The sequence below is a fragment of the Hirundo rustica genome, chromosome 3 (assembly GCF_015227805.2).
Source record: "Hirundo rustica isolate bHirRus1 chromosome 3, bHirRus1.pri.v3, whole genome shotgun sequence".
NCBI classification, from domain to species: domain Eukaryota; kingdom Metazoa; phylum Chordata; class Aves; order Passeriformes; family Hirundinidae; genus Hirundo; species Hirundo rustica.
In genome coordinates this window covers 50,326,323-50,343,058 of record NC_053452.1, presented here as the reverse complement: position 1 = coordinate 50,343,058, position 16,736 = coordinate 50,326,323, and the positions used below count along the sequence as shown (strand labels likewise).

Sequence of the window (16,736 nt, the reverse complement as noted above, 5' to 3'; positions counted from 1 at the left end):
GAACTCTTGAGCTCTGGTTGCTGGCTGCAGTAAACAGAGGTGTTAGTGCTTTGGGGTTCTTTTGAACCAGGAGATTAAAGCAAGCTTTGATTCTTCAGTTTTCTCTTTAGTGTTGCTTCTGTATTGTTTAAACTTGGCAGAGATTTTCTGGTCCATATGCTTCATGAATTGCAATGGCGTTTAGCCTTTGGAGGCTTGTCTTTTCCTGCCTCTGCCCAGTTTTCTTCAGAGACTAATTACCCTGAAAGGACATACTATGCTAGTGTAGGTGCTTTAACATTAGAGTGTGACAGGAGAGGGGAAAAAACTGCAAATGAGGAGATGCTTGTGGAATTGTTCAGCTCTCTCTGCATTGAAACAGGCACTGATAAGTGTGTCATCTGTGGTCTCCTGCACAGAAAGTTCTCATTTTCTGAAACATGCATTCCTTTTCCCAGTCTCACTGCTACCTCTCTACCCATCTTAGAGGAAATTGTGCATGCTCCAGGAAAAGAAACACGATAAATGTAAAGTAGATTTGAGAACACGAGCATTTTAAAAAACACAACAAAATACGTATGCTTGTACACGTCCTACTTATACATATTAAATGTATATACTAGAAAAGTTAATCCATTAAATTAATAGTAATTTCATGTGTTTGTTGTGAATTTTCCTTAAGCAAATTTGAAGTACAGTAGTCAAAATGATGAGTTCAATGAAATGGCAGCATTTTTCATGTTTTGGCTTATACCTTCAGCTGGTTTTTTTTTGGTATTGATAAATTAGGTCTTTCAAATCAAGTGACTTTTTATATCAGCAATGTCATAGTGAATACAGTCAGAATGTATCCTCCCTGTATCCTATCTGGGAAAGTAGTTTCCAAAACTTGAGTATCCAGAGTTTTTTTGCAACTAAGACATTATATTTCCCTTTGCAAAACTTGGAAGAACACACTCAGCCGATTTGCACATGCTTTTAAAAACAAACGTATTTCGGGGGGAATGAAAATACTGAGGTCCTAGTCCGTCTGCTTTGCAGACAAGTTTCCCCTGTGAGTGCAGTGTGGCACAGTAATTGCTCTGTTGACTTGAGTGCCAATACCACGCAGCACACGAGAGGTGTAGATGCCTGTGTGTGTTGGGCTTGAGGCCAAGCTTTGCAACCCCTTCTGCCGTCTCTGCTGCTGCACCAGTACAGCAGCTGAAGGCTTTGCTGCTTAGAAGGTTGTTTGGACATCTATGCTGCAATAACTACTGCAACTGGAGTATCACTCTTCACTGAGTCTACCCGCTGCACAAAAAAACTTTTGATGTACTTGCTCTTGTATGTAAGTGTGTACATATTGTATGGCTAATACTGGAAGGAGGCTTTTTTCCCTTTGTTACAGAAAGTTTGTGAGACACTGGAGGCCCAGAAGCCCAGGATAGATAAACTTGCTGAAGAAACAAAGGCTTTGGAGAAGCATGCATCTTCGGATATAAAAAACATCTATATGCAGGAGTTCAAGGACGTGCAAGGACGCTGGGACAAGTTAAAGCTCAAGATTCCTAAGGATGTTAAACTACTGGAGGAAATTATGCCCAAGCTGAGGATATTTGAGGTAAAATGAAAGGATTTTTTTGGGGGTGGGTTGAATAACTCAGTTGCTTTAGAGACTTTTCTTTCTCTGTGTTCCTGCAGGAGTCCAGATGAAACTGATTGAGAAGTGGAATGTTGATGATCCACTAGTCTGGCAGAGGCTGAAAGCATATATAGTATATTTGTAGCAGTGTAAAAGTGGAATTCTAATGTACCCTATTTTGTCTTCTAACAGGAATACTTTACACTTAAAATAAGTATCCCTCTCTTTCCATAGGCAAAGGTTATGCTGAGGTCAAGGATATGCCAGCTGTGCTGTTTATCCCAGTAGGGGCTGATGAGCTTCAGAGTGATTGGTATCAGATGCCCACTCATTTTAAAGTGTGCCGTGCGTGCTACACAAAACCTGCTCCTTCAAGTGGGGTTTTGGTGAGCAGTAATGAAGAATTAGTACAAGGAAGTTAGCAAAGGGAGTAAAGAAAATGCTTAGATATAGTGACTTTTCCATTTCCAACCATGGCCTCTGAAGTGACAGGGAGGACAGTTAAAGAATTAAGGTTACTCAGGCCTCTTACTTATTTTATAAATATATACACATGCCTATGAAATCCTCTGAGACAGAAAATCCCACTGTTCTAAGAACAGAATTAGGTCCTGAGCAAGATGCTAGAAACTTTCCTGTTACCTTGAAAGAAAGTACAGAAACCAAAAAGGAAATTACAGCAATGGAAGCAATTATTATATAGCTGCTTTACTAATAATAAACTGTTATAATTATTAAGTAACTGAAATTGAAAGAAATACCTACTGATGCTATCTGTTGAAATATGGGGCTTACATTGTGTTTTCTTAAGAACTGTATTTTTGAGTACAGAATTCCTGTTTTCTAAATGTTTTGTGAAGCTGTCAGTGGATGGACAGTTGTATTATATTCTCTGATTTTTCTTTTGGTACTTAATTATGCAGAGATTTTTTTAGTGTAATACTGTATAAATAAAGATGAGAGTCTGGAAGAGGTTGAATAAAAATATTGTGGACAACACTGGGTACACCAGGATGTAACTTGTACTGCAGGAAAGATTGGTATGGGAGTCTTGGTATATGGTCCTGGTGCAGACACCAAACTGGAGATACAAGATTAGTTTGGAGTATGGCTGGGCAGGATCTCCTTGGCTAACAGGAGTTGAAGTACCTGGCTGTTAAAGGGGGAGGAAAAAAAAGTGGATGTCAGTGCTTGGAGGACATGTGGTTTATCTTCAACTACATGCAAGTGTTAGTTTATTTTTAATTTTTCTTTTTTTTCCTAAATCACCTTTAAAAATTGACATTTCCCAAACAACACTCCTCATATTTGGGTTTTTGAAAAGAAACAATGTAAATATTTTCATTTTAACAGTGAGCAGGCAGGTGAACAATGACTAAGATGCCCTTGTTAGTCTCATAAGCATGTCAGTGACAGAACTGCCTGAGTCCTGCTGCTTGGGTGGCCCTTCTGTTATTTGTGATGTGACAGAGACTCCCCCAAGCTGACAACACATACATTAGTGACATGAACTGGGAGTAATGTTTTACTGGGAGACACGAATACTCGTGTGATGGGAATAGTAGACAAGGCTCATTTTATCAATTTCGCATCTTGCTTTTCCTAAAGAAATTTTCTTTATCTTGTATTCTGTTATCATACCTCTAGTAATGTATAGAACTTGCTACGCCTTTGATTATGTATCACTTTCAGATCTTTTAAATCTGCTGCGTGACTGTACATCATGTGGTTTTTCTAGGAGTGAGGAAGTTAAGATTCAGCACATTTGATTTTTGTTCCTGCCTGGAATAAATGTCAAAAATTGATCCTGAAGAAGTGAAGCTCTATAAGACCTTATAGCAGCATTCTAGTACCTAAAGGGGACCTTCAAGGGAACTGGAGCAGAACTTTTTACATAGGCTTGTGGGGACAGGACAAGGGATAATAGGGTCTAAACTGAAAGAGGGTGGGTTTAGATTCGGTATTAGGAAGAAATTCTTTACTGTGAGGGCAGTGAGACACTGGAACAAGTTTTTCAGAGAAGCTGTGGATGCTTCATTCATGGAGGTGTTCAAGGCCCATTGGGTTGGGGTCTAGTGGAAGATGACCCTGCCCATGGCTGGTGGGTTGGAACTGGACAGTCTTTAAGATCCATTCCAACTCAAATCATTCTGTCATGAGGATGTTCATGTCTAAGTATTGTGATCTCTTGTACATCATCAGCCTACACTGGTTATTTGACCACTGATAATTATTTACCTGTGCAGTGCAGGAGCGTTTACGTAATTAAACTTTTGTAGGCTTGGTTTGTGGTCCAGCAAGTTATTTAAATGTGCATATAACTTTGAGTAATCCCACTTAATTCCCTTCAGCTACTTATGTAAATAGCTTATTTTAAGAAAGCTAAGTTAGTTGTGTGCTAAAGTGCCTTGTCAAAAGGCAGCATTTATAAATACATATTTTTTTACATTAAGCCATGGTTCAATGTTAAGTGTCCTAGGGTCTGTTTTTTGGAAAATGATTTCCAGGCTAATCAACTGCGGGAAATTTCCCCAGAATAGAAAAGCAATGAAGAAAATGTCATGACTTTCACCTCTAATGGTAGCATTGATCTAAAAATAAACATGAACTTAGTCTAATGGGTTTTCATTAATGCAGACATTTTTTGAGAAACAGTGTGCAACATATTGATCTTGAAAAAATTGTAAGTGTGGTTTTTTTAAGAAAATGAAGTATATCCTTTCCTCCTCTGTGACATGCAGAGTAGATGGTGGAGCTGATGAGCTGTTCTATGATGGTGATTGTGTCAGGATAAATAGATGCCCTCTGTTAAAAACTCCAACTAAACAGTCCAAAAATATTGAGTAAAAGAAGTCCAGCTATATTAATAAAAAATCTCAACCACATAAGTTGGTTGAACTGGGGGAAGAAAAATTCCTCTTTGTGCTCTGTGTTGATTTTGTTTGTAAGGATGATTTGGAACATCATGATTGCATGGGAAGGAGATGGCAGTGCTTATGTCCCCTTCCCTCCCTCCTTCCCTTCCTACCTTATTGCAGGGTGTAAGGCAACTGCCAATTGTTAATCACATAATTCTGAAACTGGGGGTGTGTTTACTTTTTTCCTGAAGAATTGCACTAGTGAATACAGTACCTGCTCTTGGCCTCAAGCAGCTAGGTTCTTTTTTTAATTATAGTAGATAGTCTGATCCTCTGTATTTTTTTTCCCTTTTATGTATGTCTTGCTTATGCAAATGGCTTTCCCAGCATGGTTTCTACCTGAAATCTACATTTAGCATTATCCACTCCTCTTTTCTGCGTACATTTTTTAGTAGAGCTTTCTCTTTTCCTTGGGAGTGCAGTTTTCAAACAAGTGTGGAAACAGTCATGTATTCTTTTATCATCATTTTTAGGCTTATTTCCAGCCTTCAGTCAGTCCTTCACATGAAGAGTAACCACATGATTCTTGAAGCCATGCTCTCCTCCTTACCTGATTCTGTGCTTTGGTGTGACAGCCTGGAACAATGCAGTGTCACTTAAACCGTGCTCTGGTGGATGGAAGAATATCACTCTTGTGAATTTAGTTAAAAAAAAAAAAAAAAAAAAAAAAAAAAAACCCAAAAACCTAAACAAACCCAAAAATTAAACAAAAGTTGGTCTGATTTAAAACCAAGACAATACTAGTAGCTTGTAGAATCTGCTTTGAAGGCTGCTATAAGTTGAAATGCAGCAGCCACACATTCTTCATCACAGCAATGTATCAACTGTTCCTTACTATATTTGATTTAGACTGACTCAAAAGTTGTTCAAAAGTGGATGGATGGTGTGAAAGAATTCCTAATGACAGAAAAGGCTGTTCAGGGGGATACTGAAGGACTTCAAAGGCAACTTGACCAGTGCACAGTGAGTTTTGATTTAATAAAGAGTCTTTTGAAATAACAAGTAGCATCTCTTCTTTATTATTTTGCTTGTATTATTAAGTATTGTCCATAGTACATTAAGCCCATCAGAAAAATTGTTTTATTTTTCTTCAGGGCATGTTGGAGCTGGTTTCTTTTTTGCAGCTATAATATTTTGTGCTTTTTAAAGGTCTTCACTGTAGTTACAAATACAATACAAGTTGGCATTATTTCCTCTATAAAAGTTTTATACATTTTTCTCAATTTTATGTGATTATGGAATTGAATCTCTGGATGAGAAGTGCCTTTTGCATTAAATTTCCAAGGATAGTAAACATAAGAAGCAAATACCTTTGATGAAAGTCCCAAAGTTTAGAATTGTATCTGTCTTGCAAGGAATATTCCTGGCTAGTCAGTGGCACATAATGATCATGGTTATGTAGAATTTTATCCTATAGTAAGTAATTACAGTGTACCTTCTAATGTTTGTTTCCAGAAGAATATAAATTGAGGTACACCAAAAATAGCAGGATATTTAGTGCATGTTGTGTTATTTTGATGTTGGCACTTGACATAGGAAAATGCTATGTATGGCAAGCTTTGTACTTTGTTCTTTAGTTGCATAGTTCTGAAGTTGAATCACCAAAGGATTATTTTAGGCAGTCCGGTATTGATCTGCTCTACAGGGTTTTTCTGGAATAATTAGAAGTCGCAAAATTATTGATACTGTTATAAATAACTGTAATATCTCGCTAAAAAACAACATGCATTTTCTCCGATGTGTGTTCAGATGTTTATCAATGAAATGGAGACAATTGAACCATCACTGAAAGAGATGAAAGATGTAGAGGCTGCTTTAAGAGCTCAGCCTGCTGTGGGCATAAATACTTGGACCAAGTCTAAGCTAGTGGACTGCCAGGCTCAGTGGGAGAAGCTGAGCAAACAGGTGAGTTCTCCACATGTTGCTAGTGCTCGCTCGTTACTGCGGCTGCCTGGTTGTGTGGCATTGCAAGGATTCTGAGGAGGTGAAACAGTGGCATGGGAATGTTTTACTTGTTTCACTGTCAAAGTGGCTCAAGTCCAACTTGAATACACACATTTCTTGGTACCTGACTGGAAGAAGGAAAATAAACTCTTTGTAATTAAAAATTAATTTGTTCACTTTGCTTCATGCTGCTCTTTCTGGAGAGTGTGGGAGGAAAGACTAATTTTTTTGTTGTTGTTTCTGAAGTCTGGAATATTATGCTGTCCCTGTATAATTTTGGTCTGTTTCCAAGCAGCTTTGAAAAATAAAAGAGTATAAATATATAATATAACTAAACTATAAATAGACTACCTACACTCCAGTGTATTTGATTGTTTCTTTTGGGTGGAAGCCTTCTGCTGTCTATAGAAATATATTTCTTTTGCAATTGCTGATGAAAATCTGTGTTGGAGAGCCTTGCTGTTAATATCCAGACTCCAGAGTGTCTGGGTTGTGGAAAGAAGTGAGGCCTGAAGAGTGTTTTATTGCTCAGTATAATTATATACCTAACTATATGATACTTGTAATCAGAAGAGGATTTTATTCTGTCTTTTTCCAGGGGTTGTTACCAGTTTATGTTCAATGAAGGGGAAAAAAAAGTCATATTTCTCCTTCCCTCCCTTTTAGATTTTGTTGTTCTTCTAAAAAGGGTTCATAAGTTTGTGTGTCTGCATAAAAGTGCTTTGTTAATTAAAAAGCCCTTAAAATGTTTTGGGAGTAAAATGTTTTAACAAAGACTTGTCATTTTTCGCATGTACAAGGACATTTAAATAACAAAGCTGCTATTTCTTTCTCCACCTTGGATTCTAGATCATTAGTCAGAAAAATCGCCTGTCTGAAAGTCAGGAAAAAGCTGTAAATCTGAAGAAGGATTTGGCAGAGATGCAAGAATGGATGACCCAAGCTGAAGAAGAATACTTGGAGAAAGACTTTGAATACAAGTCCCCTGAAGAGCTAGAGAATGCAGTAGAGGAAATGAAGGTCAGCAATGCCAGCTCATTGTAGAGGCCTGATTAAAGAGAAACAAAACTTTACAGCTCTGGGGGTTGACCTTTTATGGAACTATATTTGTGGAAAGGAGCTCAGGTCATGACAAGATTAGTGGTATTTTTCATCTTGGCTTTGTAGAATTTTTGATTTTTAAAGCATAAACTATAAAAACAGATGTTCTTTTTGGCCATGAGGGGCAGGGAGTTCATAATAAATAACAGCTTGTTCAGCTGTTGAGCCTGGCTTCTTATGTATAGTATATTAAACATTAGAAATATGGAAAAAATTTGCAGGAGACACAAGTTGAGAAAAGTATAGTGTCATCTTTTATTTCTATCTAAATTGGTGGTTATGAAAACATATTGCTTCTGTCTTTTGGACTTCAGTTTCTTGTCCCCTGAATATTGTATCTCTACATTTAGAAAATCACTTTAAAACAGGTGTGTTGAAAGGTTGTCATGTGTTCATCATCTGTTGTAAACAGTGATTTTTTTAATATCATGAGTTGGAAGAGTTCCACAAGGATCAGTTAGTGATGTTGCTCCCTGCTTCTCTAGTTTTGGGTCTAGTGGCCAAATAAATTGAGAGGAAGGAGATATTTTTGTCTTATTATAATATTGTCAGTTAAACAGATATTTTTCCTGGCTATATGTATAGAGTGAATAATTCTCTGCTTTTTAATCTCAGAGTTCAGTCATATCTTCATAAATGTTTTGACTTGGGTATACACTTTTTAAATGAGCATCCAATATACTGTTACTTGACATACCATAAAAAAAAAAATATATATATTCTCTCTTACAAGTGCTTTGACAAAGCCATTTGAAATTTTGGATTGCCCTTTTTGAAGGTTTTCTGAAGCAGTCCTTAACAAGAATTTTAATATATTCATGTCCTTTGAAGCCACTTGAGATCACCTAGTCTGACAGCTGGCTGAACACAAGCCAAGGAAAGAAAGAGCATTCTTTTCATTGGCAAATCTGTGAGACTTTTAGCACATTTACCTTTGTCAAACCTAGATTATCTTATGTATATTATGACAGTTATGTCAGTGAGCCCATAAGCCTGTTGTGGCACTTACAATTCCCTTTCATTTGCAGTAACAATATTATCCTGGGACTACCTTTAGGACTGGAAAAGAGCACTCTCTGGGTTTGGCTCATTTTTGCATATGACTTTAAATTTGCTAGTTCTGCTCTCATTTGAACAGAGTGGAACTTCTACTGATATTAGGAGGAATAGGCTTAAGATAAGGATGGGTGGTTTTTGAAAATCCTGACATAAAATATATTTCCAAAATTTTCTATTCTTTGCTCTTCTATTAACTGATGTTTTTTATTGCCTTACATTTAGAAGACATCTTGAAATGTATGTACAAAAATTATGCAAAGTTCTATTATATAGTGCAATGCCTTATTTATCAGAGGTATTTCAACTTCATAAAACTGTTCTTGAAATCTGAAAAGAAGGACACAGTCTCTGTTTCTGGAGGCTTTTATTTGTCTCAGCAGGGAGACTCAGACTGCCCTGCCTGATCTGTCTTCCAGCTATCCTTTTTCCTCAGTTCTGTCTAAGGCAAGACTTGAGAAGTGATACAGTTTCTCCAGACCTGTGTGTTGGGAGTTGTACTGTACTCATCCTGTATACGTATTGCCAGGCTCCTCTGAGTGTAGTTAGATTGAAGGAATTCTTCTAGCTGTCCTTTTTGCATGTTCCTCAAGCACACCCAACAGCTGTGAGGGAGGTTCCAGCTTTGTAGTTGCACGTGTTCTGGGTAATTACATCATCTTTCCTGGATAACTTTGGGAAATAGTTACTGAGCCCTGAGACTCATCATTTCTGTAGATTCATCCTACTTTTTTCTTCCTGATTTATTGTTTTTAGCAAACATCTATTTATTTTTCTTCTAGTGAATTTGTTTTTCACATTCGCATGATAGCATAGAAATAGCACTGAACTTAATTATTTTTTTGCATTGAGTCATGAGGGTTTTTTTAATGAACAAATCATAAACGGTAAATATATCTGTATGCTTAAGAAAACAGGGCCTTTCAACACTTGCTAACCTGACCTGAATTCCATGTAAGTTAGTGCTGTATTTTCTTGTGTTCAGGCCCAAGAAATACATTGGCAGCAGGACCTCCAATGTGAAACTGCTGGTTCTTGATTTGAGTGGTGAGTAGCTGAGTGTAAGGCAGCTGAAGGTTGATAGTGTAATACGTTTTTTTGACAGAGAGCGAAGGAGGATGTGTTGCAGAAGGAGGTGAGGGTGAAGATTCTCAAAGACAACATCAAGATGTTAGCCAGCAAAGTGCCTTCCAGTGGTCAGGACCTGGCCACTGAGTTGAATGTTGTGCTGGAGAACTACCAGCTACTGTGTAATCGGATCCGGGGGAAATGCCACACTTTGGAGGTAAGAATGATAGCTCTCTGCTTGGAAATATCTGTTCAATTCCTTTACTGATGGTCTGGATGAGAATATCAAGTCTATCCTTAGTAAATTTGCAGATGACACCAAGCTGGATGGGAGCGTTGATCTGCTGGAGGGTAGGAAGGCTCTGCAGAGGAATCTGGACAAGCTGATTTTGTGAGCTGAAGCCAGAAGTATGAGGTTCAACAAGACCAAATGCCAGGTGCTGCACTTGGGTGACAACAACCCCATGTAGTGCTGCTGCCTGGGAAAAGAGCAGCTGGAAGATGTCCAGTGAAAAAAGGACTTGAGGGTGCTGATACACACCCACAGAATGTGAGCCAGCAGTGTGCCCTGATGGCCCAGAATGGCATTCTGGCATGTGCTAGAAACAGTGTGGCCAGCAGGATTGGGGAGGTGATTGTCCTTCTGTATGTACCTGGTGCTGGTGGTGGGGCCACACCTTGAGCACATTGTCCAGTTCTGGGCGTCTCACTAAAAGGGGGGCAGCAAAGCTCGTTGGAAGGTCTGGAGCACAAGTGCTATGAGGAGCTCCTGAGGGACCTGAGTGTTTAGTGTGGAGAAAAGGAGGCTGAGGCTCCTTATTGCTCTGTACAGCTGCTTGAAAGGAGAGTGTAGCCAGGTGGGGTTTGGCCTCCTCTCTGAGGCCAGTGACAGGATGAGACGAAATGGCTTCAAGGTGCTCCAGAGGAGTTTTAGGTTGGGCATTGGGAAAAATTTCTTCACACAAAGAATGATTAAACATTGGAATGGGCTACCCAGGGAGATGGTGGAGTCACTGTCCCTGGAGGTGTTTAAGGCAAGACTGGATGTGGCGCTGTGTGCCATGGCCTTGTTGACAAGGGGGTGTTTGGTCACAGGTTGGACAGGATGATCTCTCAGATCTTTTCCAACACAAGTGATTCTGTTATTCTGTAAAATGAAGGCTGATGGCACAAGAGGGGGATGGAGAAGGACACTTAAAATGTCTGAATACAGTAGCTTCAGCATAAATGCATTTTACTCTTTTCCAAGATTACTTTCCCTTGAAATGATGTCTTTGGAATCCATGAGACATCATCTAACTTCAGTTTTATAATTGTCTTTGATGCTTCTGCAAATAAGTAACTTATCTCACAGACCTGTTACTGATCTGTGTGTCTTACAAAATGGCAAAAAGGAACTTACCAGAAATTAAAGGTTTAAATCCAAAAATAGCTAGAACATGAGATTATGGTCTGGGGCAGGGTGTGTGCATCCTGAATTTGAAAGAGGAGTGGCTGCATTTTGTGACATTCTTACATAGTTATGTGAACCTTTGTCAGTGATAGTTCTAACAGGAGTTTAGAGACTACTATGCTCCTTTCTCTGTATCTTCCTGATAGAGCTGCATGATTTTCTATCTAGAACATACTCTATTGTGACATGTTTTTTAATATTTTTCTATTTGTATCTCCTAGATGGTTTCTCAGACATATATCTTTGTGTTCATAGGGTATATGAGCTCTGCCTGGCATTCTAGGCTAATTTTTTCCTTTTCTGTTGCTCCTAGGAAGTATGGTCCTGTTGGATTGAGCTGCTTCAGTATCTTGATTTAGAAACAGCTTGGCTAAACAATCTGGAAGAAAGGGTGAAAATGACAGGAAATCTGCCTGATAAATTGGATGCTGTCAATGATGCTCTTGAGGTATTATAATGATTCTGTCAGATGAGTAATTTTTCAGATAGCTCTGTTTAAAAAAAAAATTCTGCATTTCAGTAACATACTGAAATGTGCTGAATATTCTGATTCTACACATCAAGTGAACATATGACTCTGAATTGGAAATCGATATTTGTAAGATTCTCCAGCCAAAGAGGACTTTCACTGTATGTGATAGTGCCGTACTTGGGACTGTGAAAAAATGGTGTGCCTAGCCTGTGTAAATGAGTTAATTCCTTCCAGGGCTATAGTAGTATGAAATTATGTGAGTAGGCAAAAAGTGCTGTGAAGTTTGATTATCATCTCTATGCCGTAATGCCCTGTGCCATTATGAATTAAGCCATAACTAATTCATGCTTTTTGAGTACTCTCAAGACAGTTGAAGTGTTAAACTTGTGTATACAACTGGATTTCCAGCTCTGAAAATCCAGTAATATTCAGTGTCTTGACCTTTCAAACTTTTTCTAATTAGTCCCTGGAATCAGTCTTGCGTCATCCAGCCGATAATCGAACCCAGATTCGGGAACTCGGGCAGACGTTGATTGATGGAGGGATTCTCGATGACATCATCAGTGAAAAGCTGGAAGCTTTCAATGCCCGCTATGAGGAATTGAGTCACTTGGTAAGAACTTGGGGTTAGGGTTGAAGTAGACTGGATTTTTCAGCTCAAGTCTGAAATGATTCTTGTTAGCTGAATTCAAAGATGCCAGACTGCAATACAGGAAAAAAATAAATAACGTCAGTGTCGTCAGCTGTTTTCAATTTGTAAAAATTTTCCAAAGAGCAAGGTGCTTTTCTGTTTTTCATGACATGAGTTAAGTTTTGTTTTGCAAGCTTGCACTGCAGGGATGCCCTGGTATTTTTCAGATAATTTTGACAAAAAGACAATTCCAAAATCAAGAAACAGCTCAATATTAACAGCTTAATATTGCCTTGCTACTGCCATAGATACTGGTCATTTTCTCACTGACTGTAAAAATGAGGAGCATAAGTGACATTTTGTTACTCTTAGAAATAGCTAGGAAGAAGTCATGCTGAAACAAAGAGCAGAAGGAAAACATCCTTCTCATTACTCATCTATTAGGTGATCTTCTTCCTCTTCTCCTACTTCAGTCTAGTCTTTTATAGATTTAATAAGTAGGGGAAGACTAGCTGTGTTTCAGGTAGCATAGGTTTGTAATTTGTGTTCTGTATCCTGGTAATACAGGCTGCTGCCAAATTGTAGGATGGGAGTTGTTTTCTGTCACTGATGAAAAAATGTAATCATAGAGGGATTTTCAGTTCATCTTCATTACAATGAGCAACATGAATGCAGTGCCCTCAGCTGGGGGCAACGTGCTGATGTTTAAGTTAGCATTGACTACTGTTTTTCCTGTTACAGCAGTATTGCCATATAAAAACCTGTTTGCTTTGGCAGCTGCAGCACTAGCACCCTGGGCTTTTGACAACTCTCCATATCTCTGTGTGTGCACATGCACTGGTCTGTGCGTGCACATGCTGATAGTGGGGAATTTGTGTTCCTGTGCAGGCAGTGACACTTTAGATGCTATTAAAGGAAGAGGCAATAAAGGGAAAAAACGGTGAACTTCTGTTTTGACAGTATAACCAAATGAGTTTATTGTTTTGAAAGGAAATGTGAATATTAACATATCAGACAACATTGATCTGTGGTCTATTGCAATTCCCATTGATTAGCTAGTATTTGAAACTGGTGTGGTTTTAACAGAATACTTTCTTTCAGAGGTGCTAGGAGAGGTGTGTTTTTACTATCGTATATGTATCTAGCAGCAGAACTCTGCTTCTGTTCCACTGTTTGTCAGTTACTGGATCAGAAGCCACAGCAAGTTTCAAAACTTGCTGCTTTCTAGGATGCTTTTTAGCCAGTCCTCCAGGTGTAGAATTTTTTTTTTTTTGTCTCTACCACCTTGTTTTGAGGAAGTCTACTATAGTTTGTATTCAATTACTGCTGCATCTTGTCTTACCTTTCTGTCCTTCTCAGGCGGTAAGCCGTCAGATCGCCTTGGAACAACAGCTTCAGACCATGCGAGAGACCGACCACATGCTGCAGGTCTTGCAGGAAAGTTTAGGAGATCTGGATAGACAGCTGACATCTTACCTGACTGATAGGATAGATGCCTTTCAGATGCCCCAGGAGGCCCAGGTATTTCTGTATAGCTCTTCACTACAAAACTTTTGGAAATACTTGATGGTAGCACTCAGTCTAGACATAGTGATAAATTTCAGTTTTGTGTTGATGCACTAAGTGTTCTCTTTTGTAATCTGGAGTGTTTTCTTTTTTTAAGAAGGTTGTATTGAATAACAGCAGCTTTCAATTTAGCAAACTGTCACCAAAGGCAGAATATTTAAAATAAACTGGTGGTGTTTAAGTTTTACAGAGTAGATTTACTTCTGGTGGGTGGTAAGAGAGCTCCCCTTCCTCTCTCTGCGAGTGATTTTGTAATGTGTTTTTTTCCTGCTTCTGTGATTTGGCAGAAAATTCAAGCTGAGATTCAAGCTCATGAATCCACCTTAGAGGAGCTGAAGAAAAGTGCTCGCTCTTTCCCTCCTGCTTCTCCTGAATGCAGATCTCCCCGTGGTGGAACTCAGCTGGATGCTTTGCAGGTAAAGACATGAGTCACCCTTACACACTGCTGTGTCAGCCTGTAAATTGTTTGGTGCAGTCAGCTGAATCTCAGAAGAAAATAGTGTGTGCTTTTATGTGCTTTCATAAAGAAACAAGCAGCCCTAGATGAATTGAACAAAGAAGCTTAAATTTCACAAGTGTCATGGGATAAATGCTGAATGTCAGCAAGTCTCTGTACATGAGTAGAATGGGTATTTTCAAAGTGTTATGATGCTGAATCCCATTTCTCTTGCATCTCAGGTATAGATTAGGAATATGTAGATGGCAACATTATTTGCCAAGCCAAAATTCCATTTGTATTGATTTGTGGTGACATGATAGGTTATAATCTGTGGTATGAGATGCTTTAAAGGTTATTTTTTCAAGTGCCGGTACTAGTTTAAAACAATCTTTCAATGTAATATTCATTAAAACAGAGAAAGCTCCGTGAGGTTTGTACAAAGTATCAGCTTTTCCAGAAACCAGCCAATTTTGAGCAGCGCATGTTAGATTGCAAGCGGGTGTTGGATGGTGTAAAAGCTGAACTTCATGTCTTGGATGTGAAGGATACTGACCCAGATGTAATCCAGGCTCACTTGGAAAAGTGCATGGTATGTATGCAATGTTCACGACTCGTGCTTGGGGGTGCTTCTTTTTTGTGTAGTTTTTGTTGCTTAAACTCTCTCCTGGGGAAATTTTGCTTAAAGTTTTCACTAAACTATTGCAGCTCATTGGAAAGCGCTAACAGAGCACTTTAACTAAAAAACTCGTATTCTTGTGGGACATGAAAGTAGTGGGCTGTTGATCATAGATACAGTGGAACAGCTGAAACTCCCTTCCCTGGTTCATCCTTACGTTCTGGAGAAGCATCACAGTCATTAGTATTTGAACAAAACAAAGACTGTGTATAAGATGAAGTACAGATCACAATGTTAGCCTTGGAGTAAACACTGTTAAATTATTGATCTTACTCATTTTTGAAAATAAAAACTAGAATAAAATATAGAACATTCATTTTTGAAAATAAAAACTAGAATAAAATATAGAACATCAGGAGTTTGGAATCTTCTTGTCAGATATTGCTATTAATTTATAAATCAGAGTTTAAGTGCAATTTGAAGTTAAGGTACTCAGAGGAAGCAGAGTCAGAAAACCTGCACTACAAATTGATCACCAATAAAAATATTTGTGCTTTTAGAAACTCTATAAGACCCTCAGTGAGGTGAAATTGGAAGTTGAAACTGTCATCAAGACAGGAAGGCAAATTGTACAGAAACAACAGACGGATAATCCCAAAGGGATGGATGAACAACTGACAGCACTGAAATTTCTTTACAATGACTTGGGGGCACAGGTAAGAAAAATAAATGTATGAATATTTGTCTGCGTGTTAATTCTCTTCTTTGTTGTTACATGGTGTTTTAAGTTTGATTCTAATGCTGATAGTATGTAGGCTAGTTGGTACCTCCAGGAGCAATCAGCTGAAAGATTAAAGATTACTCATACCTCCCTGGAAAAGAGGTAGCCTTGAAGAAAGGAAGGTACACAGAGTTTTGATTGCGCTGGCAAAACTGACCTACCATTCATTGAAGTCCTTTAGATAATTTATGGCCAGATTGTCATGTGAGACACGTGAGTCAATCTGAGTTTTTTTGGTGTCATGATGGTTTTGAATTATAGTTCATCTAAATGGTAGTTCTCAGTGTGAAATAGTGCAGGCAAAGCTGTATTTCCCATGAACTGCATTAAATATTGCATAATTTTTTAATTAGTTGAGTATTTACTTATCCAAGAGAAGTGTTTAAAAATGGTTAAACCCTTACAGGGCAGGTAGGCCTCTCCACCTAAATTAAATTGGAATCCCAAGTGGATTTATGTCTGTTCAGTGTTCAATGAATTAAGCTGGGGTAAAGGGTCAGATTACAGATTATTGGAATATCTCAGAATAGGTCCTAGGAGGTCCTAGGAAATATTTTGCAGTTGTAAAGCTGAGAACATCCAGGAAACTGTGGATTCTAGAATGCATATAAGCAAGAGATTAGGAAAGGATAGAAAGGCAGAGTTACTTGCAGTAAAATGTTACAATTTTTCTTTCTGATCAGAGAACAGAGCACAATTTTTTAAAATGTCAGTTGATTCTGACTGTGATGCTTGGAGTTCTCAAGTCTGTTAAAATTTGACCGGACTAACTGGTGTAAAATATGAATTAATTTACTGCAGCAGACATCAAATTTTATATTAATTTTACTGATATGTTTTTAAGGCCAGACTAAATTTTCAGTGAATTTTTCCTTTACAGCTTTCTGCTAGCAAGCCTTACAAATTATTAGGAGGAATTTAATTTTACCTGTGTGAGTGGCTGGATTCTACGGTCCTTTGAGTTTCAGCTAAAAGTCAAAATTAAGTGATAAACATCACTTTATTTGGTGATTGCTAGCTATAAATAAATTAGTATGCAGGTTTATTCATCTCCTTTGGGTGTATCTCAGTTTAAAATTATTTGTATA

At 38.2% G+C, this 16,736-nt stretch overlaps 1 protein-coding gene across 6 annotated transcripts in view; it reads left to right on the top strand.

The window, feature by feature from the left end:
• The window catches only part of UTRN (utrophin), a 351,387-nt gene that overhangs the window by 105,085 nt on the left and 229,566 nt on the right, over positions 1-16,736 (top strand). For all 6 annotated transcript variants that reach the window (XM_040060117.2, XM_040060120.2, XM_040060116.1 and 3 more), the window contains 11 exons: positions 1,370-1,582; positions 5,371-5,484; positions 6,271-6,426; positions 7,315-7,485; positions 9,728-9,907; positions 11,457-11,591; positions 12,079-12,228; positions 13,606-13,767; positions 14,100-14,228; positions 14,667-14,840; positions 15,428-15,583. In XM_040060117.2, the coding sequence (XP_039916051.1) occupies positions 1,370-1,582; positions 5,371-5,484; positions 6,271-6,426; positions 7,315-7,485; positions 9,728-9,907; positions 11,457-11,591; positions 12,079-12,228; positions 13,606-13,767; positions 14,100-14,228; positions 14,667-14,840; positions 15,428-15,583 (1,740 nt within the window). The remainder of the gene's footprint in view (positions 1-1,369; positions 1,583-5,370; positions 5,485-6,270; positions 6,427-7,314; positions 7,486-9,727; positions 9,908-11,456; positions 11,592-12,078; positions 12,229-13,605; positions 13,768-14,099; positions 14,229-14,666; positions 14,841-15,427; positions 15,584-16,736) is intronic.